This window comes from Chlorocebus sabaeus, chromosome 22, assembly GCF_047675955.1.
Source record: "Chlorocebus sabaeus isolate Y175 chromosome 22, mChlSab1.0.hap1, whole genome shotgun sequence".
NCBI classification, from domain to species: Eukaryota; Metazoa; Chordata; class Mammalia; order Primates; family Cercopithecidae; genus Chlorocebus; species Chlorocebus sabaeus.
In genome coordinates this window covers 51,018,820-51,046,400 of record NC_132925.1, presented here as the reverse complement: position 1 = coordinate 51,046,400, position 27,581 = coordinate 51,018,820, and the positions used below count along the sequence as shown (strand labels likewise).

The following is a 27,581-nucleotide window of genomic DNA, read 5'->3' as shown; positions in this document are numbered from 1 at the left end:
GACACCCCCAGCTGTTCCTTTGGCCTGGCTCAGCTTCTCCCGGCGGTGGGGGTGCGGGTCGGAGACGAAGACGCGTGCACCCTGAAGACGGTAACTAGGCCTGCTCTACAGAGGGAAACACAGGCTCTGGGAGCCTACATGCCTTCGCCGGAAGTGCTTGTCCCGGAGCTCCTGCAGACTGGGCCGGGGGTGGGCTCGGGTCGGAGAGGTCACGGGGCTCCTTAGGTCACAGGCGGCAGGGCCAGAGAAACTCCCCCGCCCCTACGTTTAACCCGCGGAAACAAGGGCCCAGGGAGCGCGGACGCCAGCCCAAGGTCACACAGCAAAGCCCCGGCACAGCCCGCCGGGAACCTAGCGTTTCTAACCCTCAGCCTCTCGCTGTTTCTGCCCAGCTTGGGGAGCGCTGGAACAGGACCTAGGGTGATCGCGCCCCTTCCGCGACGCCAGTGTGAAACCCGCGCGGCCCTCCCGCCAGGGGGCGGAGCTTCCAAGCCAGGCGGGATTCCACCGGGTATTTGCCTGCGGAGGCGGGACTTCGGGCTTGATGGGCGTTGGGGGTGGCCTTCTGGCGGGCGGGCCCTCTGTGACGCCAATATTGGCGGGGCGGGCCAAGTCGGCCAGAGCTCCGCCCCCAGAGGACGCGACTAAGCCCGGGGGCGTGTCCTGGGCTGGTCCCACCCGCGCCCCGCCCCGCCCCGCCCGGTCGCGGAGCCGCGGCCAGCGCTGGGAGGGCCGGCCCCGGGATGTGAGTGCCGCGGGGTGAGGGCGGGGGTGGGACGCCCAGGCCAACCCCAGGGGCTCCCAGGGGTCCCGGTGGGCGGGCGCGCTAGGGCGAGGGCGAGGACTGCCGGGCGGGCGCGCCAGGTGAAGGCCTAGGTTTGCGGGTGAGGGACGCTCGGGACGGGTACTTCCAGGCCCTCTCGGCGCGCCAGACCAGCCCCGCGCCCCTGTTCGGTGGTCCAAGGGACCCGCGCCAGCCGCGGGCCCGGGCCCAGACCCGGAGCGGTCGGGAGACGTGCGCGGGTCTGACGTCTGCACTGCCCAGCCCCCTGGCTGCGCGGACGCCCCCACGGAGGCAGCCACGGGGGCGGATTTCTGTCTCTGAGTGACGACTGCCAGGGTGTGATGGGAAGGGTCAGCCGCGCAGCGGGGCCAGGGGACCCCGACCCCCGCCCTGGCTCCGGTTGGGTCCCGATTTGCGTTTCTGAGCGCTTGCTGTGCTCGGCTCCTCAGTTGCATTCTCTGAGTCCTCACAACAGCCACACATTTTGCAGCCGAAGCCTTGTGCCACACAGCTGTGGGGGCAGTTATTACAGTGCAGAGGTGATGCGCGGAGGCCTTGCAGCCAGGCACACTTGAGTGCACGCCCGCTTCTCCACAGACCTGCACTGTGACCTTGGGCACACCTGGTCTGCTCTCTGAGCCTCTGGTGCGATTGTGGTGCCTACCCCCAGGGCTGCTGTGAGGACCGGATTGGAATTGGGTTCAGGGAAAGACAACCAGTGTAAGCAGCTGTTGTTGAGCGGCCCTTGTCTGTGGCTGAGGGGCTAGTGGTGCTGGGCAAAGGCTGGTGGGTCAGTACAGGCGGGCTCGGGAGGGAGCTGCTTTCTGCTGAGGCTGTCCCAGCTGTGCGTCTGTCCTTTTCCACACGGTAGGCTACACACAACCCAGCTGTACCAGCATGTGCCAGAGACACGCTGGCCAATCGTGTACTCGCCGCGCTACAACATCACCTTCATGGGCCTGGAGAAGCTGCATCCCTTTGATGCCGGAAAATGGGGCAAAGTGATCAATTTCCTAAAAGGTATGGAAGGCCCCCCTTGGACTATCATCTGCTTCCTCTAACCCACCTGTCCTCTCCGTCCTCATCCCCAACATAAGCCTCAGGCTCTCCCATCTTCAGTTTCAGCCCTCGGACTGCCTTCCAACCATGCTTCCGCCCAGAAGGATTTTTTGAACAGACTCCTAAGCATGATATGATGTCCCTGGCTCAGACTCTCCCTGGCTCCCCATGCTGTGGACCTAAGTCCCGCCTCTGCCCAAGAGGCCTAGTGGAAAGGCAGCTGATTACTGATGGGCACAGGGAAGGTGAAGCTTGGAGGAGTCCATTCCCTAAGATTCAGAGAGTGAGGAGGTAGAGCACCTCCACTGCACCTCCCTTGATTACAGATGGGGGAAATTGGGGCCCAGAAAGATTAGGAAACGTGAACACAGTCACACAGTGACTAAGAGGCGGAGTTGGGTTTGGAATTCAGAGCTCCAGGCGCCCCACCTTTAGGGCTCATCCCCCTGAGCAAAATGATGCTTCAAAGAGCACATCTTTTTAACTGTGGTTTGTAATCAAGGGGCCTGATTTAGCTGGGAAATTCACTTAAACTTGTTTTAAAAGGAAACATTATGTCATCAAAATGGGAAAAGGCAGTTTCACTTGCCATAAATAGGTCATGGTAAAAAAAATAAATGGAATGAAAACAACAGTATAATTTAATCCAGGCTGGTTACTATTGCCTGCAGGCTGTGAGACTGATTGGTGATTTGAACGGAAGATGAGCAAAGCACAGGCAGGTGTTGCGAGGCCATGCCTCACTGAACCTCCTGTGATATCATCAGAAGATGGAGGGAGGCCGGGCGCAGTGGCTGATGCCTGTAATCCCAGCACTCTGGGAGGCCAAGGCTAGGGGATCACTTGAGGCCAGGAGTTTGAGACAAGCTTAGACAACATAGCAAGACCCTGTCTCTACAAAATAAAAATAAAAAAACTTGGCTGGGGGTGGTGGTATTCTCTATAGTCCTAGCTACTTGAAATGCTGAGGCAGGAGGATCACTTGAGCCCAGAAGTTCGAGGTTGCAGTGAGCTATGGTTGTGCCACTGCACTCCAGCCTGGGCTACAGAGCAAGACCTTGTCTCACATTTATTTATTTGTTTATTTATTTATTGAGACAGGGTCTCACTCCCATCACCCAGGCTGGAGTGCAGTGGTGGAATCAAGGCTCATTGCCGCCTCAACCTCCCTGGCTTAAGTGATCCTCCTACCTCAGTTTTTGATATTTTGTAACATGAGGTCTCACTATGTTGTCTAGGCTAGTCTTGAACTCCTGGGCTTAAGCAATCCACCTACCTCAACCTCCCAAAGTGCTGGGATTACAGGCGTGAGCCCCTACACCTAGCCAAGACCCTGTCTCTTTAAAGGAATTAAAAAAAAAGAAAAGGGAAAAAAAGGTGGAGGGAGAATTCCTAAGAAGAGTTTTTCTCACTCTGAGGGTCAACATCCCTGACCCTTGTGTCATCTGCTCCTGAAGGTTGTCTGGCACACCGGAGCCATCCTTGTGACTATTAGTAGTTTGGGAAACATGGGGATCGCTGTGTGTACAATGTTCAATGCTCCTTGGCCAGAGGGACTGGCCACTGTCCACAATGGCTGTGGAGGCTGCCCCTTCTCAGAAGGCCCAGAAGCCAGCAGTGCCCACCTACCCCTGGGGCAGGGGCTGCCACAGGCCAAGTCTGCAGCCTGCGGGAGGGTCTGGGGCTGGCCCTGGCCTTGAGGTCAGTGGGGAAGCAGGGTGCTCCCTCTGTGGTTTCAGAAGAGAAGCTTCTGTCTGACAGCATGCTGGTGGAGGCGCGGGAGGCCTCGGAGGAGGACCTGCTGGTGGTGCACACGAGGCGCTATCTTAATGAGCTCAAGGTACAGGATGTCGGGCCTGGGGGGCTGCGGGCCTGGGGCAGGGGGCTGCTGGCCAGGAGTGTCCAGAGGCAGGAGGCGGCTCAGCCTGGGGAAGCACAGTCCCACAGGGCACCCGTTCATGTCCCTAGTGTTCGGGGAACATGGGAGTCTGTGGTCCCCAAGAGGAGAGAGGTCATAAAAAGGCAGACCTCAGTTTGGGCCAGGCCACTCTGAGGGTGGTGACCTCCCCTTCTCCAGGGCATATGAAAGCCTTCATAGGATTTTAGGCTCTACATTATGATTTTCAAGCTGTGCTCTGTCGACAGGCCTCAGAGACCCCAGCCCCTGTCCTCCTCCAACCATAGCTCTTTCACTTTGGCCTATTTTGTTTGTTTGTTTGTTCATTTATTTTTTGTTTTTGTTTTTGAAATGGAGTCTCATTGTGTTGCCCAGGCTGGAGTGCAGTGACGTGATCTCAGCTCCTCCACCTCCCGGGTTCAAGCAGTTCTCCTGCCTCACCCTCCTGAGTGAGTAGCTGGGATTACAGGCGTGTGCTACCACGCCTGGCAATTTTTTTTGTATTTTATTAGAAATATGGTTTTGCCATGTTGGCCAAGCTGGTCTTGAACTCCTGACCTCAGATGATCTGCCCACCTTGGCTTCCCAAAGTGCCGGGATTACAGGCGTGAACCACTGCACCCACCCGATTTTTTATATTGGGCTGAAGTTTAAGACTCTGATCTAAGTACCTCTGCTAAAGATTTGTTGAAATTGTTGGTCTAAAAACTAATTTGAAACCCTCAGGGCTCAGCAGAGAACAGAAACAAGTGGGAGGGCCGGTGGTAGAGTCTGGGGTGAACTGGAGAACTCCTGCCCCTTCCCAAGGGGCTGCTACTGAGCTCCACTGTGGACCCGGCATGGCCAGAGCACCTGGTCTTCAAAGAGAAGCCAGGAATCCAGATTATTAAGTGACATTTCCTGATTTTTTTTTTTTTTTTTTTTTTTGAGACAGAGTCTCACTCTTGTTGCCCAGGCTGGAGTGCAGTGGCACAATCTCAGCTCACTGTTACCTCTGCCTCCTGGGTTCAAATGATTTTCCTGCCTCAGCCTCCCGAGTAGCTGGAATTACAGGTGTGAGCCACCACACCCGGCTCTGATTTCTTAATGTGGCACTCATTATAAGATTGTAAAAGCCCACCTGTAGACTGAACTGGGCACACTGACTGCCTGCTTGTGACTTCTTTCCAGGGGAGGACACAGCTCCTATTAGTGGCTGAAGTTCTGAGGGCTGAGGCATTCAGTTCAGTGCTCTTTGTGGGAACAGAGGGGAGGTTGGGGCAGGGGCTTGCATTGGAATGTAGTGCTGCCAGCCTGCCCTGCGGTCAGGGATGCCTCAGGTTATCTGCCCCAAGAGTGTGGGAGCCCCGACCCCCAGGGTCCCTGGCTGGGCTCACCTTAGACTCAGAGCCACAGTGGATGCCTGAGGCCAGCAGGCCTCTCTGCTCTACAGGTGGAAAAGCCTAGGTCCAGAAAGAGACTGTGCTCGCTCAAGGTCACCTGGGAAGTTGGCCGGGCCTAGGGGAGACCCCTGGACGGTCATCCAGTCCAGTCTTCGAGGTTCCCAGCCAGGGCTGCTGCCTCCCTGCTTTCCAACCCCAGCCTGAGCTGTGAGAATTCTAGATAGGGCCACGACAGTGTGAACGCATGAAAGATTACCAGGAAGAGGTTGAAACCTGGCTTCTAGGAGAGAGAGGGGTGTGAGGCCTTGGCAGGAAGCCCAGTGCTTGGCTGCCCTGGTTTCCTGGGGCCCAGGCATGCGTGGTCACAGTCCGCAGCCTAGGGCTGGGCCAGGAGGACATGCCTGCCAGAGTCCCGTGGGTGAGGGGAAGGCAGGGACAGAAGGCGCTCAGCTGGGGCAGGGAGAAACCAAAACAGAATGGGGCCAGAGTATGAGTGAATCAGGCTGGGGGCGGGGGCCTAGGCTCCAGGGCCCCACCCATCTGAGGGGCCTTCAGGGGAACTGTGTAGGGCAGGCCGCATGCCTGGCCTTGGTCCCCCAAAAGCCTGAAAGCAGCTTACTATGTGATATATAATAATACAAAATAGCTGGGTGTAGTGGCATGCACTTGTAGTCCTAGCTACTTGGGAGCCTGAGGCAGGAGATCTTGAGCCCAGGAGTTTGAAGCTGTAGTGAGCTATGATTGTACCACTGCACTCCAGCTGGTATGACAGAGTGAGACTGTCTCTTAAAATAAAACTAAAAGTATTAACAGGTAGAGTCCCAAGTAGAAAACTGAGGTCGAGGGTAGGAGGAGAATTCAGATATGTCCACTGAAAAAGTTAACCAAGATGGTGATCCAGCTGCATATTTGGCTTGCAGCTCCCTGGCAGCCAGAGCAAAAGGAGAAACGTAATGGTTTCTATAGCACCTATTAAGATGAAGAAGTAGGCCGGGTGCGGTGACTCACGCCTATAATCCCAGCACTTTGGGAGGCTGAGGTGGGCAGATCCACCTGAAGTCGGGAGTTCGAGATCAGTCTGACCAACATGGAGAAACCCTGTCTCTACTAAAAATACAGAATTAGCCAGGCATGGTAGCATATGCCTGTAATCCCAGCTACTCGGGAGGCCGAGGCAGGAGAATTGCTTGAACCTGGGAGGCAGAGGTTGCAGTGAGCCGAGATCGCACTACTGCACTCCAGCTTGGGCAACAAGAGCAAAACTCTGTCTCAAAAACAAAACAAAACAAAAAGATGAAGAAGTAGTCATTCAACATGTCTGTATTCAATGCCAACTGTGTGCTGAGTACAGAGAGTATAAGACAGCAAGGCTCCCTGTCACCATGGATTTGCATTTGAGTTGTGGAAGATTAAAATTAAAGAAGCGACCACCCAAGAGCATTTCAGAGAGCACCAAGGGCTGTGAAGAAAGTGAAAAATAGAGGGTAATTGGGTGGTCAGGGAGGGTCTCCCAGAGGAGGTAATGTTTGAGTTGAGACTAAAACAAAGGAGCAGGTGATACTCATGTAGAACCTTTTTTTTTTGAGACTGAATCTCACTTTGTCGCCCAGGCTGGAGTACAGTGGTGTGATCTTGGCTCACAGCAACCTCTGCCTCCTGCTTCAAGTGATTCTCTTACCTCAGCCTCCCAAGTAGCTAGGATTACAGGCACCTGCCACCACACACAGCTAATTTTTGCATTTTTAGTAGAGATGGAGTTTTACCATGTTGGCCAGGCTGGTCTTGAACTCCTGACCTCAAGCAATCCATCCGCCTCAGCCTCACCGAGTGCTGGGATTACAGGTGTAAGCCATCACTCCTGGCCCTCGTGTATAGCTTTGAAGGAAGAATGTTTCAGAATCCCAGGCCTGGAGGGTGGAGGGGACTTGATCTCCCAAAGGGGAGAAGAATGCTTGGGAGGCTGGATGGAAGGGAATAAAACATTGTACTTGTACATGGCACAGTCAGGGAGGCCAGAGCCCCAGGCCACGTAAGTCTTGCAGGCCGTGGGAGGAGTGTACATTTTGTTCCAGGGACCTTGGACAGTCACAAGAGGGTTTTCAGCAGGAGGGTGATATGGTGTGACATGCCCTTGCTGCCCAGGTGGGACCCAAGCCCATTTCAGACATCATCTGGCAGCTAGGGCTGCAGCTCAGGAACATCTCCCACCTCTCTGCAGACGTCTGCAATGTTTCTTTTCTCCTTCCTCTGCTGTGGGCATCCAGAGAGTACCCTGGAGAGTCCTGCAGGTTTCTCAGGCTGCTTTTCCCTGATCATTCTGTGTGTACTGTGTAACATTCACCCTCTCCCCTGCCTCATCCCATTCTGCCCCCATCCCCTGCCTAGGGCTCATGCCTGACTCTGTGCTGGTGTGGCCTTTGATACTTAATAAACAGGGCACTGAAGGAGAAGCAGGAGCTTGATGTTTGCAAGATGTCAATTCAGGGAAACCTATGTTTATCAAGCTCCTACTGTGTGCAAGGTCCAGGGTTGGCCCCTCTGAGGGTGGCGGTTGAGCTCCCCAACACCCCAGCACTGGGCTCTTGCCTTTGGTTGATTCTTGGGTGACAGTTTGCCATGGAGTGTGGGTTAGTGCTGGACAGCATCTGACATCTTGCCCCTGTGCACTCTGCACTGGACGGTGCTCAGGACACATGGATCCAGCAAGTGCTCAGAGGGCACCCCTCTGTGATCTAGGTGCTGCAGGGATGGGATGGAGCAACAGACAAGATCCCTTTCCTGGTGAAGCTGGCATTTAGGTGAGAGAGTCAGCTAATGAATGTAATAATTAAGTAATGAGATAATATGTTAGATGGTGCTAAGTGTCGTGAAGAAAGGAAGGGACAGCAGGAAAGAGGGTGGGGAGAGCTGGTGAGAGGGTGGCAGTTTTAAACCAGTGTCAGGAAAGGGCTTACTACCGTGATCACAGGTGACGTGTAATCAGACAGGAAGGGAGTGAGGGAGTGGGTGATGTGGTCATCCGGGGAAGGGCATTCCAAGCAGAAGGAACAGCAAGTGCAAAGATCCCAGGGTAGAACTATCTCCCATGAGTTCCAGTATAGTGTGGAGAGGCAACACAGACCATAGCTCTGTGGAGCACCTGGAGGGACCCTGGAGAGTCTCTAGGGGAATGAGCTCCTCTTGGTCTCCAACTCTCTTTCTCTTCTTCTTCCCTGAGAGGGGCTCCTCTCTCCTTTAGAAAAAAAAAAAGTTTTTTTTTTAATTGTGGTAAAATTTACGTAATAAAATTAGCCATTAACCACTTTAAAGTGTACAGTTCAGTGGTGTTTAGTCCATTCACAAAGTGGTGCAACCATCATCTCTAGTCCCAAACATTTTCATCACTCCAAAAGGAAATGCTGTGTCCTTTAAACAGTTGCTCCCCATTTATTCCCCCAAGTCCCCTTGGTGATCACTCACCTGCATTCTGTCTATGGATTTGCCTATCCTGGATATTTCATATAAATGGAGTCATACAGTATGTGACCTTTTGTGTCTGGCTTATCTCACCAAGCACAGCGTTTTCAAGGTTCATCTGTGTTGTGTTGTAGCATGTATTAGTACTTCATTCCTTTTCACAGCTGAATGATATTCCATTGTAAAACACTACATTTTGGTCCGGGCGCGGTGGCTCAAGCCTGTAATCCCAGCACTTTGGGAGGCTGAGATGGGCGGATCACGAGGTCAGGAGATCAAGACCATCCTGGCTAACACGATGAAACCCCGTCTCTACTAAAAAATACAAAAAACTAGCCGGGCGAGGTGGCGGGCACCTGTAGTCCCAGCTATTTGGGAGGCTGAGGCAGGAGAATTGCGTGAACCCGGGAGGCGGAGCTTGCAGTGAGCCGAGATCCGGCCACTGCACTCCAGCCTGGGCGACACAGCAAGACTCCGTCTCAAAAAAAAATAATAATAATAAATAAAAAACACTACATTTTGTTTATCCCTTCCTTAGTTTATAGGCCTTTTGGCTATTGTGAGTAGTGTTGCTGTGGACATGTGCACACATGTATTTATTAGAATACCTGTTTTCAGTTATTTGGGGTATACACCTAGGAGTAGAATTACTGGGTCACATGGTAATTCTGTTTAATTTTCTGAAGAACCGCCAAGGTGATCGCCACAGGGGCTGCACCATTTCCACCAGTAGTGTGCCAGGGTCCCAGTCTCTCTACATCCTTTTCAATGCTTGTTATTTTCTGGTGGTTTTTTTTGTTCGTTTGTTCTGTTTTGTTTTTTTCCCCAGTGTGGCCATCTTACTGGATGTGTAGTGGTATCTCATGGTTTTAATTTGTATTTCCCTAATGGCTAATTAACACTGAGGATCTTTTCATGTGCTGGTTGGCTATTTGTATATCTCATTTGGAGAAATGTTTATTCAAGTCCTTTTGCCCATTTTTAAAATTGGCTTCCCTTTTTGTTGAGTTGTAGGGTTCTTTATATATTCTGGATATTATATAATTTGTAAATAACTCCTCCCATTCTGTGGGTTGTCTTTTTTTGATAATGTCATTTGATGCACAAAAAATTTTAATTTTGCTGAAGTCCAATTTATCTTTTTTTTTCTTTTATTCCTTTTCTTTTGGTGTCATATCTAAGAATCCATTGCCAAACCCAAGGTCATGAAGGTTTACCCCATGTGTTTTCTTCTAAGAGTTTTATAGTTTTCACTTATATTTAGGCCTTGATAAATTTTGAGTTAATTTTTGTGTATGTGTGAGGCGAGTCCAACTTCATTGTTTTGTACTCAGATATCTAGTTCTCCCAGCACCATTTGTTAGGCTGCTTTTCCCCCATTGAATGGTCTTGGTAACTTTGTAGAAAGTCAACCGGCCATAGATGTATGGATTTATTTCTGGACGACTCTCAATTCTATTCATTTTTTTGGTTTGTTTGTTTAAGAAAGGGTTGCACTCTCTCAACAGCCCAGGCTGGAGTGCAGTGGCTCCACCTCGGCTCACTGCAACCTCCATCTCCTGGGTTCAAGCGATTCTCCCATCTCAGCCTCCCAGGTAGCTGGGACTACAGGCGTGTGCCACCATGCCTGGCTAATTTTGTGTTTCTTGGTAGAGACGGAGTTTCACCATGTTGGCTAGGCTGGTCCTGAATTCCTGACCTCAAGTGATCTGCTCACCTCAGCCTCTCAGAGTACTGGGATTACAGGCATGCGTGAGCCACTGTGCCCAGCCAATTCTATTCATTTGATCTATATGTCTGTTCAATACCACACTATTTTGGTATTCTTACTGTGGCTTACTGTGGTTATTGTGGCTTTGGAGCAAATTTTGAAATTTGTAATTGTGAGGCCTCCAACTTTGTTCTTTTCTTTCTTTCTTTTTTTCTTTCTCTCTCTCTCTCTCTCTCTCTCTCTCTCTCTTTCTTTCTTTCTTATTTTTGAGATGGAGTCTCACTTTGCCACCTATGCTGGAGTGCAATGGTGCGATCTCGGCTCACTGCAACCTCCACCTTCTGGTTTCAAGTGATTCTCCTGCCTCAGCCTCCTGAGTAGTGGGATTACAGGCACCCGGCACTATGCCCAGCTAATTTTTCTATTTTTAGTAGAGATGAGGTTTCACCATGTTGGTCAGGCTGGTCTCGAACTCCTAACCTCGTGATCTGTCCGCCTCTGCCTCTGCCTCCCAAAGTGCTGGGATTACAGGCGTGAGTCACTGTGCCTGGCCAACTTTGTTCTTTTTGAAGATGGTTTTGGCTATTTGAGGTCCCTTGAGATTCCATGTGAATTATAGCATCAACTTCCATTTTTTGCAAAAAAGGCCATTGGGGTTTTGATAGGAATTGCATTGAGTAAATTACTTTGGGGAGTTTTGCCATCTTGACAGTAATCAGTCTTTGAATCCGTGAACATGGGATGTCTTTCCATTTATGTATGTCTTTAATTTTTTTCAGCAATGTTTTGTAGCTTTCAATGGACAAATCTTGCACCTCTTGGTTAAATCTATTCCCATGCATTTTATTCTTTTTGATGTTATTATAAATGAAGTTGTTTCAATTTCCTTTTAAGATTGTTCATTGCTAAGATATACAACTGATTTTTGTGTGTTGATCTTGTATTCTACAACTTTGCTGAATTTGTTTCTTAGCTTTTTTTTTTAGATGGAGTCTCACTGCGTCACCAGGCTGGAGTGCAGTGGCATGATCTCGGCTCACTGCAACCTCCGCCTTCCCAGTTCAAGCGATTCTCCTGCCTCAGCCTCCTGAGTAGCTGGGACTGCAGGTGCATGCCACCACGCCCAGCTAATTTTTGTATTTTTAGTAGAGACGGGGTTTCATCATGTTGGCCAGGATGGTCTTGATCTCTTGACCTCATGATCCGCCCACCTCAGCCTCCCACCTCCCAAAGTGCTGGTGTTACAGGCATGAGCCACTGTGCCTGGCCTGTTTCTCAGCTTTAATAGTTGTGTGTGTGTGTGTGTGTGTGTGTGTGTGTGTGTATTCTTTAGGATCTTCTATATGTAACATCATACTGTCTGTGAAGAGAGGTAGCTTCCTTTCCAATTTGGATGACTTTTATTACTTTTTCTTGCCTAATTCCTCTGATCGGAACTTCCAGTGCTATGTTAAATAGCAGTAATGGAGCAGGCATCCTTGTCTTATTCCTGAACTTAGACAGAGGGCTTTCCATCTTTTACGGTTGAATATAATGTCAGCTGCGGGGTTAAATTTTTTAATGCCTTTTTTCATGTTGAGGGAGTTCCCTTCTGTTCCTAGTTTGTTGAGTGATTTTATCACAAAAGGCTGTTGAATTTTGTCAAAGGCTTTTTGTACATCAACTGAGAGATCGTGTTTTCCCCTTCTCTGCTTTTGCTCCCCTTCTACTGATAGAAAGGACCCACCTAAAGCAAACAGTGGGGGCCCTAGAAGGGTTGCAGCCTAGCTCTTCTCTGAGAGCGGTTCTTGGTTTGAACCTCTGAGGGTAGGGGGTCCGCCTGAGGAAACCACGTGTCTGGAAGGTGGAGGCTTGTGGAGCTGAGTGGATGGGGCAGTAGGTACCAGAGGTGTGGCCAGCCCCAGTCATGTCCTGCTCTCTGTGGGGTCCCTCAGAGGCTGACGTGTTTATGGGGGCCCTGATAGGTGGCCACATGCAGGCCATGCCCTTTGGCGGGTGGTGGCATCAGTCTGGGGCAGACCTCCCATGCTCACATAGTGTGCTCATTCACCCAGCACTGCCTTAGGTCGGGTTCCCTAGAATGGTGGCTCTCAAACCCAAGCAAGTATCCGAAACACCTGGAGGGCTTGTTCACGAAGACGGCTGGACCCCTCCCAGAGTTTTTGATCCAGGTTGTCTTGGGTAGAGACTGGGAATCTGCATTTCTAACACATTCTCAAGTGCTATGATGCTGCTGGTCTGAGAACCACATCCCTGGAAGCAGAGTCTGAGATGGTGCAGGCGATTTCAGATGAAATCTGCAAGAGGCATAGGCAGTGTGGAGTGGGCACAGTGAGCAGCTAGGTACAGATGTGGGTTTGGAGGTGTGGCCTCAGCTTGATTCCACGGAGAGCTCTGGGGTGTGACTGTCACCACAGGGTTGCCCTGCCCAGAAGCATGTGGCCTGGCTGTTACAGGCCCTTGTCAGTCATGGCTCTCCCGGGATGGTGCAAGTGAGGTGGCCTCCATCAGGAGAAGGGCTCTGGTGCACCAGCCAGAAAAGGGAATCAATGGCATGCATGGCCAGCACCTACTGTGTGCCAGGCGTGGCCTCAGCACTGTCTGCACAGCAGTAAGCAGATGCGTGCTGTCCTCCTGGAGCTGGCATCCTTTTGAGGGAGATAGATACTAATCAGGACAGTCTGTAGCCTCAGGGAGAAAAGTGCTATCTGGGAAGACGAAGCCAAGGTGTGGGCTCCAGGGGGCCCTGGGTGGGGGTATGTTATGTTATGTTATGTTATGTTATGTTATGTTATGTTATGTTATGTTATGTTATGTTATGGAGACAGAGTTTCACTCTGTCACCCAGGCTGGAGTGCAGTGGCGCGATCTCGTCTCACTGCAACCTCCGCCCCCCGGTTCAAGCGATTCTTCTGCCTGAGCCTCCTGAGTAGTTGGGATTACAGGAAACCACCACCATGCCTGGCTAATTTTTGTGTTTTTAATGGAGTCCAGATTTCACCATGTTGGCCAGGCTGGTCACGAACTCTGGACCTCAATTGATCCACCTGCCTCAGCCTCCCAAAGTGCTGGGATTACAGGCGTAAGCCACCAAGCCTGGCTGGGTGGGGGCATTTTAGATTAAATGGCGAGGACAGGCCTCTCTGACTGGTTTCCACCTCTGAGAGAGAGGCACAGAGAAGTGAAGTCTAAATTCACATACCCAGTGGCAGAACCCAGACTGGGACCGGTTTGACTCTGGGGAACTTCTGGGCCTGTCCACACCAGTCCTAGCCTCACCCACAGTGCCCTTGCCCAGGGTGAGACTATCAGGGAGCCTGACCTGCTGGCAGATCTAGGCAGTCCCACTGCAGCCTGCTGCACGTCCCAGATAAGGTATCTGTCAGCAGCGCTGCACCCCCCACCCGCCCCATCCACAGCTCCCTCCAGGGCTATTCCTGGAAGTGTTGGTCAGAAAGTGAATCTCCAGATGTCACCTGGTGGTGCCCTGAGCTCCTCCTACCTGCCACCTCCTCTGACCATTCAGAGCCTGCTCTAGCCCAGGCCCTCTTCCCTCTCCTCCCCTCACCCAGGGCCCCGCCACTAGTCCACCCCATCTGCTCTGTTTATTTCTCACCTTGGCCACTGATGGGTGGTTTTTCCTAGAGCAGTGCTGCCCTGTGGAACCTTCTGCAATGATAGAAATGCTCAGACCTGCTCTGTGCAGTCCAGTCGCCACTGGCCACACATGGCTCTTGAAATATGGAGAGTGTAACTGAGGAACAAAACTTGAATTTTAAAAATTTTGATGAATTTACAATTATTCGTAAGTAGCCACCTGTGGTTGGCAGCCAGTGGATTGGATGGTGCTCAGGTCTAGGGTGTTGGTAACCACATCACTGCCTTGTGCAGAAACCACTGCTGCACCAGGAGAAGGCCCAAGTGCCAGCCTCCTCTTCACTGCCCGAAGCCTGCTGCTCCGCCGAGGGGCTCATCTCCCAGGAACGTTGGCACAGCAAACACACATACTTTCTCCTGTGGGGGCTGGTCCCGCTGGCCAAGTCCCACGCATGCTCCTGGGTGGCTGCATCTGGCCCCTGGACCAGGTCAGGCCCAGTCTGTGGAGGATACCAAGGAACCTCTTTGAGGTTCTCAAGTGTGTCCCATACCACTGCAGTTTTGCAGAAGGTTAGTGTGTGTGATTTAAAAAGCGAAGAGGGCAGACAGACTTCCTGACATCTCGGGGGAGCAAAGTTAGAATGGATTATTTGCCGCAGAACTTCTCAGAGCCTTTAGCATGCTAGGGTGTGCTGCGAATCTCCAGGAGGCAGGTGGCATAAGCTGGTGCTTCCCAAAAGACTTGCCAGTGGGTGCTTCCCAAACGACTTGCCGGTGGAGGCCTTCTCGAGGAGTGCTGTGCCAGACCCGTGGCTGTGGAGCACATGAGAGAATGCCTTTCTCGTGGTTGGTGTCCATGCTGGGCTCTCGGCTGCATTGTCTTCCAGTCTCTGTCCGCTGCTGGCTTCCCAGGGAGGGAGGGAGGCTGTGACTCCATGTGCTCCTTCAGCAGCTCGTTTATTTGCTCATTCATTCATGGAAAACCGTGATTCCATGTCGGCCACACGTGGGACCTGTGCTGGGCAGTGGGATGAGTGTGGTGAACAAGAGGAGCTGATGACCTCAGGCAGGTACCTTCCTTCTCTGGGTCTGTCCCACATCACAGATGCATGCACACACACACGGACATACCTGTGCACACACATATACACAACACACATGCACACACATACACACACTCATGGGTGTGTCCTGCAATTGTCCAGCTGTGCTGGTCCCAGCTCTTACACTCTCACCCCTTCCCAGGCCCTGCAATGCTTCCATGTTACAGCCAGAGGGCCTGGGCTTGTGGAAGTGGTGCCCCATGGGCACCTCTCCTTCCCGACCATGAGTGGGACCCTGCTCACTGGCTTCTCTACCAGAGTAAGGGAGTGATGCCAGCTTCCCCTGCCTTCAGCTGCCCTTACAGGCCTAGGCCGGTGGCCACGGGCATTCCCCAGCAGCCTGGTGCCTGGCACCCCTAGGACCATGACAGGAGGCCTCCCCTGGTGGCCAGGGCCTAAGACATGAGGCCCCTCCTGGGGCCTGACCTAGGGTGTGTCCTGCCTCTTGTCCGGCCCCAGGCGGCCTGGCTACAGCACCTCCTGGCCCTCTGAGGTTTGTCCCCACTCTGCCATCACACCATCCCTAGCCACCCTCTCCCTCCCTGCTGCCTGCTCTCCGTCATTGAACATGCTCATGTTTCTTTCATCCTAAAACTCCTCCTCCTGGTTGGTGAACGCAATGGCCACACTTCCCACTTTCCTCTCATGGAATGTCTCCGCAGCTTTGGTGCCTCCCTCCACCTGCTCCTCCCAGCCACCCTCTCTCTACCTGGCCTCCTGAGCACTGCGCCTCAGGTCTTTCCACGCCTCACCCTGTCCCAGGGAAGCCCTTGATTGTCCCCGGGGGTTCTCTGTCTGGGCCTTGCCCTTCAGCGTGGGAATCCTGCAGTCCCAATCCAGCCCTTCACCTCCCACTCTCCCACCCCTGTTCTGAGCTCCAGCCTCACTTAAACCTCAGCTGTCTTACCTGGCTGCCCCAGGGGCTGACTTGGCCCATGGAGAGCAGAACCTAGTGCCATCTCTACCCTGCTTCAGGTTCACCTCTGAGTGCCATTACCCTCACAGGCCCCAGACTCGACACCTGAGCCCTCCACCCCTTGTCCCCACATGCTGCCGGCTAACACCTGCCCGTTACCACCCCAGACCCTTCTTATCTCACACTTCCTTCCTGGGGCTGCTGCTTCTCTATCCTTGTTCCCCTAATTGGTTCTCCTTGCTGCAGCTAGAGCAGCTTGAGACAGCACCATCTATGGCTCCCTACTACTCTGACAACAATGTGTGAGCCTGTGCTAGCAGACCAGGCCCTGTATGATAAGCTCAGCCTGCCCTGTTCCAGCTGCACCCACCTTCTCTGGATCATGGACTCACTTCTCTGCCCAGTTACCTTTTTCCCTTGACCTCCACACCTGGATAACTCCTATTCACTCTTCACCTCCCGCAGATGCCACCGCCTCCAGAAAGCCTCTCTAATAACCCCCACCCAGTTCTCCTCCTCATCACCACACTCATCACACTGCAAATAAGTGCCTGCAAGTGTCCTGGCATGAGAATGGGCCCCCAGTGCCCACCTGGGGCACCTAGCAGACACTTAGTAAATATTTACAAAGTGAGTGGCTCTGCCTCGCGTGGGTGGGGAGCAGGGATGCATTTTCAGCCAGGAGATGGCTTGGGGTTTGGGTGCAGCTGGGCAGCCAGTGCTATGGATGTTTACCTGGTGGACTTGGAGGTCACAGGGCACACTCTGTCCTGATCTTAGTGCTGATACCTTTCAGGTACCCTAGACCCCCCCAGCCCTAGCAGCTGGAGATGAGGGTAGTGCATCCCTTTTGCCAGGAAGGTCTGATTCCCAATGGACGAAGAGGCAATGCAGTGTGAGGGAGCAAGAGGCCAGGGCTCCCGTCCCAGCTCTGTCAGTGACTCATTGTGTGGCCTTGGGAAGATTCTCACTGCCTGGGCCTCAGTGTCCCCTTCTGTACAGTGGATGGTCTAGACCAATTTGTTATCCCAAAGCAGTAGCCTGCGCTGCTGACTTGGAGCCCTCTGCAGCTCCTGTTCTGGGCACAAGAGGGCAGCCAAGGGCCTCAGAACGCTGAGGAACCCTGGCCCACTAGCTTTAAGAAACACATTGTGCAAACTGCTCTTTACTGAGCCCAGAGCTTGTCAGGAGCCTGGTAGGGTTGTGGCTCTGGCTCTCATTTCTACCAAAGGAAGTGTGCTTGACCAGGGAGTTCATCCAAGGGCACCTGGAAACTGTCCTCAAGGCATTTCCTGGGGATCTGATTTCTCACGGGTTGCCCCGGGGTGGGGCAGCGGAGGCCAACAGTCCCTGTCTTTTTCCGCAGTGGTCCTTTGCTGTTGCTACCATCACAGAAATCCCCCCTGTTATCTTCCTCCCCAACTTCCTTGTGCAGAGGAAGGTGCTGAGGCCCCTTCGGACCCAGACAGGAGGAACCATAATGGTAGGTGGGGTGGGGGGGCGTGGCTGGGCTGGGGGCTCCCATACCGCATGGTCCTTCTCACTTCCTTTGCCCTGGAATGCCCTCCTCCCACTTAGTAGTTGAACAGAATCCTAAATATTCCTCAAGGCTCGGCAACAATGACCCTTTCTCCAGAAGCCTTTTTTCCACATCTTGGGACATTAGCATTCTCATCGTTCCTTCTCCTATGACCTCCTATTGGTTACCGTAATTGCTAGTATATAATATATCTCTCCACTCACCAAAGCGGATACCCTAGCACTATGGCTGTAATGCACACCCCCTCCCCCTGCCAATTTTTTTTTATTTTTTTTGAGTAGAGTCTCGCTCTGTTGCCCAGGCTGGAGTGCAGTGGCGTGATCTTGGCTCACTGCAACCCCTGCCTCCTAGGTTCAAGCGATTCTCTTGCCTCAGGCTCCTGAGTAGCTGGGACTACAGATGCGCACCACCATGCCCAGCTAATTTTTGTATTTTTAGTAGAGATAGGGTTTCACCATGTTGGCCAGGCTGGTCTCGAACTCCTGACCTCAAATGATCCACTGGGATTACAGGCTTTGAGCCACCACGCCCAGCCCTAATGCACCCAAAATTAAGATGGAGAACTGATCCTCCATGACTTCAGTGATGAATAAGGCTCCCCTCTCCCCCACCGTGGGTGTGGCAACAAAAAATCCCTGCAGCAAAATTAGGTTTCACATTGTATGTGTGTTTTTTTTAAGAAAATGTGCCACAGACTGCCTAGTTATTTGCAGATAGAGGAATGTTTCACATGCAAATATATGAGGATCTAACCCAGCCCTGGATCACTACCTACTGATCCCCTACTGTTCTGTTATCTTTGTAAATTTGTACTTTTTTTTAGCTTAGTAGAATATTACTGCCCATCCCCAAAACTGTGAGTTCCTAGAAGATTTCAGTATTCAGTCTACTCTATTTCTTCTTTTGCTTGTTTGTTTTTTTGAGACAGAGTCCTGCTCTGTCCCCTAGGCTGGAATGCAGTGGTGTCATCTTGGCTCACTGCAACCTCTGCCTCACGGGTTCAAGTGATTCTCCTGCTTCAGCCTCCCAAGTAGCTGGGATTACAGGCACACACCAACCTGCCTGGCTAATTTTTGTATTTTAGTGGAGACAGGGTTTCACCATGTTGGCCAGGCTGGTCTTGAACTCCTGACCTCAAGTGATTCACCTGCCTCAGCCTGCCAAAGTGCTGGGATTACAAGCGTGAGCCACTGTGCCCGGCCCAGTCTACTATATTTCTATGAGCAAAACTTTGCCTATTTTCCCTTTGAAAGCCACGTCAAAATTATTGTCAGCTCATATGTGATGGATGATAAGTACTTTTATGTTTTCCAGTTTCCTTGCACAATTGCAAAGGTGCTTATGCACTGTACATCTCATATGCCAGCCAACCTGGCACTTACTTCCTAGACTGTTGCTTGGAGTAGGGAGTTCCTTCTATACCCCTACCTTGTAGCTCAGCTCATCCTTCCCCCAGAGCTGGCTAGAAGCAGTGTTTATGGAATGAGTGCATGAATCAGTGAATGAATAAGTGGAAGATGGGCTGCCTGTGCCCACTCACCCTCTGCTTGTCTCCAAAGGCGGGGAAGCTGGCCGTGGAGCGAGGCTGGGCCATCAACGTGGGTGAGTGCTGGGAATGTCCTCAGAAATGTCCAGCCATTGGTAGAACTGAACTGAAAGGGGGCTGGAGGAGGGCAGGAGGATCCTGGAGGTGGCAGCTGTGAATTCAGAAGCTCTGGTGTCCCCTAGTCAAGTGGCCTGGAGGTTGATATGTAGCCTCCTAGTACCTGGGAGAGACTCACCAGTGCCTCCATCTGACGTGGGATCCTTGTCTAAAGAGGTCCCCGGGTGGCTCCCCAGCCCTGCGTTTGCACACTTCCAGTGGCAGGGAGCTTCCTCCCTTCCAGAGAGCCTGTGCCATCCCTGGGCAGCTCAGCATGGTCTGAAGCCTGCCTTGTGTCTTCCCTGAAGGACTCCACCTGTGTCCTGGGGCCCAAGACAGCCCACAGTGGCTTGGTTATGTTGGGTTGGGTGGGCACACCCAGGATCAATACCACCACCTTCTCAAGGGTCTGGAGGGCCCATGCTCCCTGGCCCCCTTGACTTTCCCACAAGATTGTCTCATGGGAGGGCTGCACGTGAGTCTCCCTTGTCCCTGTCATTGTCCCTCCTGTAGGCGAAGCACTTGACGTTTGGAAAGCTCTTTTTCACCAGACTCTTTTTTTTTTTTTTTTTTGAGATGGAATTTTGCTCTTGTTGTCCAGATTGGAGAGCAATGGCATGATCTCAGCTCACTGCAACCTCTGCCTCCCAGGTTCAAGCAATTCTTCTGCCTCAGCCTCCTGAGTAGCTGAGATTACAGGCATACACCACCACGCCTGGCTAATTTTGTATTTTTAGTAGAGACGTGATTTCTCCATGTTGGTCAGGCTGGGTCTTGAACTCCTGACCTCGGGTGATACGCCTGCCTTGGCCTTCCAAAGTGCTGAGATTACAGGCATGAGCCAACATGCCCGGCCTTCACCCAGACTCTTATTTGAGCTAGGCATAATTGTCAGGCCCGTCTCACTGATGAGGAAATGGACATGGAGAGATGCCTACTGGCTTGCGTAGAGCCCTAAAGCAGCGTCCCCCAGCCTTTGGCTGTGAACTCTGCAAGGGAGAGGCCGCCCTGGGCCACTGCACAGTTAGGGGGAGCCCCACTCTCTAGGGGCTTGGTTAGCATTAGGTCTGGCATAGTGGTGATGTTATGGTACTCTGCTGCACCCAACCCAACATGACCAAGCCTCTGTGGGCTGTCCTGGGCCCCAGGACACAGGTGGAGTCCTTCAGGGAAGACACAAGGCAGGCTTCAGACAATGCTGAGCTGCCCAGGGATGGCACAGGATCTCTGGAAGGGAGGAAGCTTCCTGCCACTGGAAGTGTGCAAAGGCGGGGCTGGGGAGCCACCCGGGGACCTCCTTAGACAAGGATCCCACGTCAGATATGGGAGTGATTTGTGTCCTGCGTGTCTACAGCAGGGTTCCCAGGAGGGCCCGGATGGCCCTCCCCATGGCAGGTGTTAATGCCTGGTAGAGGTTAAGAGCCTGGATCCCGATCCACCCTGGGTTTGATCCTGGTTCTGCCATTACCTGGCTGTGTGACCCTGGGCAAGTTGCTGAGCTCCTCTGTGGCTCAGTCTCCTCATCTGTAAAATGGGGATGGTGATACTAATGCCCCTTGTAGGGCTGAAGGGAATCTTCAGCAAGCTCAGTGCTCAGTCAGGTGTTCACTGTGGCTGTCGTCTCATCATTATGAGCCAACAATAGCCTCCTGGGGGGTGGGAGAGGCAAGTTCCTGGTATCCATGGGGCCAGCTGCACACTGTCTGATGGAGCAGTTGTTGGGCTTAACTGCAGAGGGCCCCTGCAATTCAGGCTATCCCAGGGGCTGCAGGGGAAGGGGTCTCTGTGGGCCCTGGGACTCTGAGGCTATGTCTCAGGGTTGAGGGGTGATGGAACCCCGGGCTCTAGGGCCCTCCTCGTGGTTGTAGGCAGTCATGACCAGCAGAGGGTGCCCTTTCTGACCATGCGCTTTGGCCACTGGCAGAATCCGTGTGGCCCCCATGCCACCACTCCTTCCTGGTTTGGGGAGCCACATGGAGGCAGGCCCAGCTTGGTGGGGACAAGAAGCAGCTTTCTGCCTCAGGCATGATGAGCTCTCTGTTGCTTGGGGGTGTGAGTGGCACTGGGGACTTGCTGGGGACACCCTGAAGACGTGACTGCCTTCTGGCCTGGGGATGGTGACATGCCCCGGCACCCAGCTCAGTTTGCCAACCCAGAGTCTGAGGTGCCGGTCTCTGAGAGCTGAGCAGGGAGGGTGCTGGGGGAGGTGAAGGGATGGAGGAGCTCCTGGACTGAGCCTGGGAGCCTGGCTCTGAGCAGCACCGTTCTCTGCCCTTCTGCAGGGGGTGGCTTCCACCACTGCTCCAGCGACCGTGGCGGGGGCTTCTGTGCCTATGCGGACATCACACTCGCCATCAAGGTGTGTCTATGAGCATGTGGGGTCTCACCTCCAAGAGCCCTCCTGGAATCCTCCCCACAGCTCCAAATTAACTCTGCTTACCCTGAATTATAGACAAGGGGCCTATGCTGGAGCAGGGAGGGGGCTTGTCTGGATTGCTCAGCCAGGCTGGAACCGAATCCAGATCTCACACTTGCTCTTCTTCCATGTTGCTTAGAAGGGTTGCCTGTGGTGGAAGGGAGTTATTCCAGCCTCCCACAGCCAGGGGACTAGACAGGGCCAGGATCTGCTGTATAGCCACATATTAAGTTGTAGGAAGAAGGGCATGGCTGGCAAAGGGAGTAGGGAGTGGAAAGAATAATGGTGCTGATAGCAGCTGGCACTTCTGCATGCTCCAACCCGCGCTCTGCTCCAGGACTTACTCCCTGAATCCTCGCAGGCAGACGGGGCCCACAGAGGTGAGGGCATGCAGTTAGCAGGGGCAGAACTGGTGCTGGCCTCTGATCTGTGGGGCCCCACAACTCCCCTGCTACTCTGTGCCTGGCCTCCTGCTGGGCATCAGGAACAGGCTGACCTGTTCCTATGTATCCCTGCTTTCATGGGGCACATAGACTGATGGGGGAGGCAGGCCATTAGAAAAAGGGGGAAGCACAGGAGACCTTCCTGGGGAGGAGGGAGGCTTCCTGGAAGAGGGGGCATTTAGGACTTGGCCTTGTAGGATGAGGCAGAGGTTGGGGAATGAAGTCCCAGGGCTGTGGAGATTCTCTCCTTAACCCCTACATATTTCCTAGGGAATCTGGGAAAATGCAGGGCCTGAGTGACCCATTTACCTCCTGACCTATGACCCTTCAGGGTACAGGACATGCTCCCTCCTCCAGGGAGCCTTCCCTGACCACCTCCTGCATGCACACATGCAGCCCCACAGCTGGCGCTGCACAGCTCTCCCTGGCAAGTGACATCTTTGCTGGGTGGCCTGATACCCACAAGCATTAGGCCCCCCACCCTGCCCCTTGCCAGGGAGTTGCTGTAGGGCTGGGTCCTCTGGCCTCCCCAGGTCCTCACATCTACCCTCTCCTCCCTGGCAGTTTCTGTTTGAGCGTGTGGAGGGCATCTCCAGGGCTACCATCATTGATCTTGATGCCCATCAGGTGAGTGCTCTGCAGGGGCTGGACTCTTAGGGAACCTGCCACCCCCAGTTCCAGAATCTCCTCGGGCCAGGAGAGTCTCCTCCTCATGTCCCCACGGCTCTCACAGCTTCTGTCTTCTGTTTCTCGGGCTACAAATGCAGGGTCTGTCTTTGTCGCTCTGTCCAGGACAGTAGGTCCTCCTCATTGCTCCTGAGGGTCCTCCCTCCCTCCTCCTAACTGCCCCCACATAAGCATGAGGCTCTTCTTGAAGCCCACTCTGATGGGACTGCTCTCGTGTGCAGAGCTCTGCTGTGGGTCCCCATTGCTTACGAATAATTTGGGGCACTGCCCCCCGCCCAGAGCTGCTGAGCACTGGCGACCTGCCCCTCGGGTGGATGCCCACACACATGGCTTGGGAAGGGCACCTGGGGTCACCATTTAAGAATTCGGCGCCTAGGGAGTAAAGCATCAAAGCAGAGGGTTACCCCCTCCTCAGGACCGCTAATGAGGCCAGTGCCTCTGGTCAGACAGGAAGGGTACCTGGTGGGCTCCGGAAGGTACCCCCCACACTGCTACTGCTGTGGCTTTGTGCTAGTTGGGGAGCTGCCTTGGGTTCTTGTGACCCTGAACTCCTAAGCCAGGTCACATGTGGACAGTCCTTTACAGTTTGCTTTTCACATCCCTGATCCCAACCAGTCCCACCACAGACTTGAGAGGGTGGCAGAGCCGAATTTCTTCCTCTGATAGGGATCCTAAGAGGGCTGGGCTTGCTCAAGCCCATGCTAGAAGGTGCGGGGGCCTGGTTTTAAGGTTGAATCCCAGCTCTGCTCCTTAACAGCCATGAGACCTGCTGCCCCCGAGAGCAGGCCGTGCTGCCCTGGCAAATGAGTTTCCTGAGGCGGGGCAGGGGGGTGGCGGAGCCCCAGCCTTTCCTAGGGCACCTGCCTGAGAGTGGCTACTGTGACCTCCCCACAGGGCAATGGGCATGAGCGAGACTTCATGGACGACAAGCGTGTGTACATCATGGATGTCTACAACCGCCACATCTACCCCGGGGACCGCTTTGCCAAGCGTAAGCTGCTGCCCCTACCCGCGTCTTGAGTGTGTCCTTGTGGGTGAGGCTCTCTCCTGAGTGTCTCCTGCCTGCTAGGCCCTGCAGAAGCCACTGTGGTGGTTCATAGCATCCCTATGAGGTGATCCTTTCCATTTTACAGATGAGGAAACCGAGACCTGGAGAAGTCACTCGACCCACCCAAGATCACATAACCCTGTCCAATAAACATGCATCTGCCTGGCAAAAAAACCAGAAAGGATGAAAGAAAAAAAGAATAGGATAAATTTGAAAATATGAAATAAGAAATAAATTCACATAAGCTGGGCTTGGTGGCTCATGCCTGTAATCCCAGCACTTTGGGAGGCTGAGATGGGCAGATTTCCTGAGGTCAGGAGTTTGAGACCAACCTGACCAACATGGAGAAACCCCATCTCTACTAAAAATACAAAATTAGCTGGGCATGGTGGCACATGCCTGTAATTCCAGCTACTCAGGAGGCTGAGACAGGAGAATCGCTTGAACCTGGGAGGCGGAGGTTGTGGTGAGCTGAGATCGCGCCATTGCACTCCAGCCTGGGCAACAAGAGCGAAACTCCATCTCAAAAAGAAAAGAAAGAAATTCACATATAACTGTTAAAATGAAAATGCATTAAACTCATCAATGAAAAGGCAGAGACTCTCAGTTGAGATTTGAAGACAGGGCTGCCACCTCCACAGGTAGGGGACATTTTTGCACCAGTTGCGGTGAGTCTGGTGTGGATAAGTCAGCAGCTAGTATGGCCCAAGGAACCAGTTTCTCAACAGAAGCTCACATGTGCTGAGCCTGGGCTTAAGGGCAGGGCAGGGCATCCACATGTGTAGCTAAGGCCCGGAGGAGGCAGTGAAATCTTACATTGCCTACACAGATCTCCACACCCCCAGGGCAGTGTCTCAGCTTCAATGCCCCTTCTCTCCTTTGAGTCCCCCTTTTTGCAGCTCTTGGTGCTCTTTTCAGCTTAGTTTTGGGTGGAATGAGACCGAGCAGTGCTGAATCCAACAGACCAGTTTCCAGTCTTGCCTGGTGTCCACAGTCTTGTCCTGAGCCTCAGTTTCCCTTCTCTATAAATTGAGGCCGTCCATGTCTCCCTCCCAGAGGCCATCAGGCGGAAGGTGGAGCTGGAGTGGGGCACAGAGGATGATGAATACCTGGATAAGGTGGAGAGGAACATCGAGAAGTCCCTCCAGGAGCACCTGCCCGACGTGGTGGTGTACAATGCAGGCACCGACATCCTCGAGGGGGACCGCCTTGGGGGGCTGTCCATCAGCCCAGCGGTACGTCCTGACTCTGGGGGCTGTGGGAGGGTCTGCTCTGTGGACTCAGCGGCAGCAGGAAAGGTGGTCGGCCTCATGTCAGGGAGGAGATGGGCTGAAGCAACAGCAGTTTGGAGCAGGGCTGGCCCTGCAGCAGGACTTCCTGACACCATGGGGGTCTGGCCTGCCTGAGTCACCCTCCTCTTCCCCCAACAGGGCATTGTGAAGCGGGATGAGCTTGTGTTCCGGATGGTCCGTGGCTGCCACGTGCCCATCCTTATGGTGACCTCAGGCGGGTACCAGAAGCGCACAGCCCGCATCATTGCTGACTCCATCCTTAATCTGTTTGGCCTGGGGCTCATTGGGCCTGAGTCACCCAGCATCTCAGCACAGAACTCAGACACACCGCTGCTTCCCCCTGCAGTGCCCTGACCCTCGCTGCCCCACCTGTCACTTGGCCCCGCCTATCCGCCCCTTAGTGCTTTTTGTTTTCTAACCTCATGGGGTGGTGGAGGCAGCCTTCAGTGAGCATGGAGGGGCAGGGCCATCCCTGGCTGAGGCCTAGAGCTGGTCCTTCCTCCACTTTTCCCTGCTGGAAGCCAGAGAGGCTCAACGCCTCTATGGGTAGGGGCAGAAGGCAGAGCCTGTGTCCCAGGGGGACCCACATGGAGTCACGGGTCCATGGGTCGAGGGAGGCAGGCAGTTCACTGAGAATCGGAGAGGACAGGCCAGGTCCCAGGCACAGCAAGGGCCCTGGGCTTGGGGTATTCTGGTTTTGAGAATGGCAGACCCAGGTCAGAGTGAGGAAGCTTCCACCCCCATCCTGACTGGCCTCCCTCCCTCCCCTTGGTCGTGGGATTTGCTGCCCTCTTTGCCCCAGAGCTGAAGAGCTACGGGTGCTGGTGTGGATGGCTCGGGAGGTGCTGCAGCTAGGCCTCCAGGTGGACCTGGTTCCCAGGCAGCAGGTGGAAACCCTGGGCCTGGAGGTGAGGGGCGGTCAGGAAGGGGTACAGGTGGGTTCCCTCATCTGCAGTTCTCCCTCAATAAAGCAAGGTCTGGACCTGCCTTCCCAGGCCCTTCTTTGGGGCTGAAGGTGGGAAGGCCTGCAGCCCCGGGTCACTGCCTTAGCAGTAGTCTTGCCTGTTCAGTGCAAGGGCCAGGTTTTAGGGGAGGAATTCTTAGGTCAGGGACAGGCCTCAGCCCTGTTGTCTCCAGGGGGCTGCTGACCCAGGTGGGGAGGGGGCAGAAGAAGGGTGGGAGACATGAGCAGGCCAGGCTCACAGGTGGAAATCAGAGATGCAGGCTGGTGGCCAAGCCAGGTCCTGTAGGAACCCAGGCCCAGGGAGGGACCCAGCTACTGGTGAGGTGGGGCAGGGTTTCCCGGAGAGAGGGCAGTGAGGATCTCTATTTGGCCTGGGGGTTGTGAGCATAGGTAGCTGGGGCAGGGCCCTGGGTGGGACTGTGGCCTCCACTGGCCTCACCAAAGTGCCTGGGCCCCGATCCCTGTCCGTGCCCAGGGCCCCCAGGTGGGCTGGGTCTCTGGCCTGTTCCTCAGCCCTACTCATGGGGACATTCAGGGGCCTCCAGGAAGTGGGGGGGGGAACATCCACCCCTGCTAGCCAGCAGCTGTGGCCCTGACCAAATCAGGGGCTGGGGAGGGAAAGTGGGTCCGCTGAGATGTCCCTGCTCCATCAGCCCCCTACAGGACTTATGTTCATCACAGTGAGGGGGTGCTCCCACGGTCTCCCGCCCTCCCTCATGCTCCCTCTGCTGCAGGGAAAGGGTTCCAAGATCACAAATTGTCAACAACGCTAGCCTCCTGGACCAGACCCCGAGGCTCTAACAATGCACTCTGAGATCCCTACCCTTGCTGTTGGTCTCTGTCGCTGACTCGAGGCACCTAACATCCGTTCACACCCAACTCAGGCCAGCGAATTCTGGGGCTCAGCCACGGACATGATTTGTCATTGTTGAGCTTCTGTTCCTAGAGAACCCTGGAGGCTTGATTGGCCCAGGCTGCTGTGTGTGCTGGAGGCGAAGAATCCCGACCTTCTGGGGGTGGAAGGAAATGAAAATGGAAAGTTCTTGTAGTGTAAGGCCTGACATGGGTAGCTGCTCAATAAATGCTAGTGTGTTATTCCATCCTCTGAGTCCCGTGGAGTTGGTAATGATTCCGATTTCACAGATGAGGAAACTGAGGCTTGGCAGGGGTGAGAAATTTGCCCCAGGCCACACCTCTCAGCAGATCTCAACAGTGGTAGAGCCAGGCTTGAATCCAGCTCTGCCAGATTCCAAAGTAAAAGTTCTCAGCTGCCTCACACTTGGCAGTGGGGTGGGGTGGGGGGAGTTACTCTCTGGACAGAGACGGGTCTAGGGTCCCTGGGGGATAAGGTCACGGGGTCTGGGACAGCCCGGGAACAGGTGGGCAGGCGCAGCTGGGCTGTGATGGTGGCTCTGCACAGCAGGAGGGGCCCTGGCAGGGCAGTGGGTGGAAGGGGCGTCTTCTAGGCCTGGGGTGCTTTTGGAGCACTTACAGGGATGGGCTGCCCCGAGATGAGGGTGAGCTGGGGTGGGGGGTGGGGTATCCAGGCAGGGGGAAAGGCAGAGCCTTGGCTGGGCAGAGTGACCAGAGCATCCCCAGTATGAGTGGCACAGCCTGGGTGGGGGGCAGGGTGGCCCCTTGAGG

The 27,581-nt window shown here is 53.8% G+C and overlaps 1 protein-coding gene across 5 annotated transcripts; it reads left to right on the top strand.

The window, feature by feature from the left end:
• On the top strand, nt 1-27,037 carry HDAC11 (histone deacetylase 11). Of its 5 annotated transcripts, none has more exons than XM_007985294.3 (10): nt 1-90; nt 1,656-1,804; nt 3,583-3,683; nt 17,272-17,388; nt 19,005-19,047; nt 21,370-21,446; nt 22,511-22,573; nt 23,528-23,624; nt 24,738-24,916; nt 25,112-27,037. In XM_007985294.3, exons 2-10 carry the CDS (start codon nt 1,738-1,740, stop codon nt 25,325-25,327), a joined length of 960 nt encoding a protein of 319 aa, XP_007983485.1. In that variant the 5' UTR covers nt 1-90; nt 1,656-1,737; the 3' UTR covers nt 25,328-27,037. The 5 variants fall into 5 exon arrangements, with proteins under 5 accessions (XP_007983485.1, XP_007983484.1, XP_007983488.1 ...); XM_007985293.3 differs by lacking the exon at nt 1-90 and adding an exon at nt 661-745; XM_007985297.3 differs by lacking the exon at nt 1-90 and adding an exon at nt 779-864.
• Nucleotides 27,038-27,581: the final 544 nt, after the last annotated feature.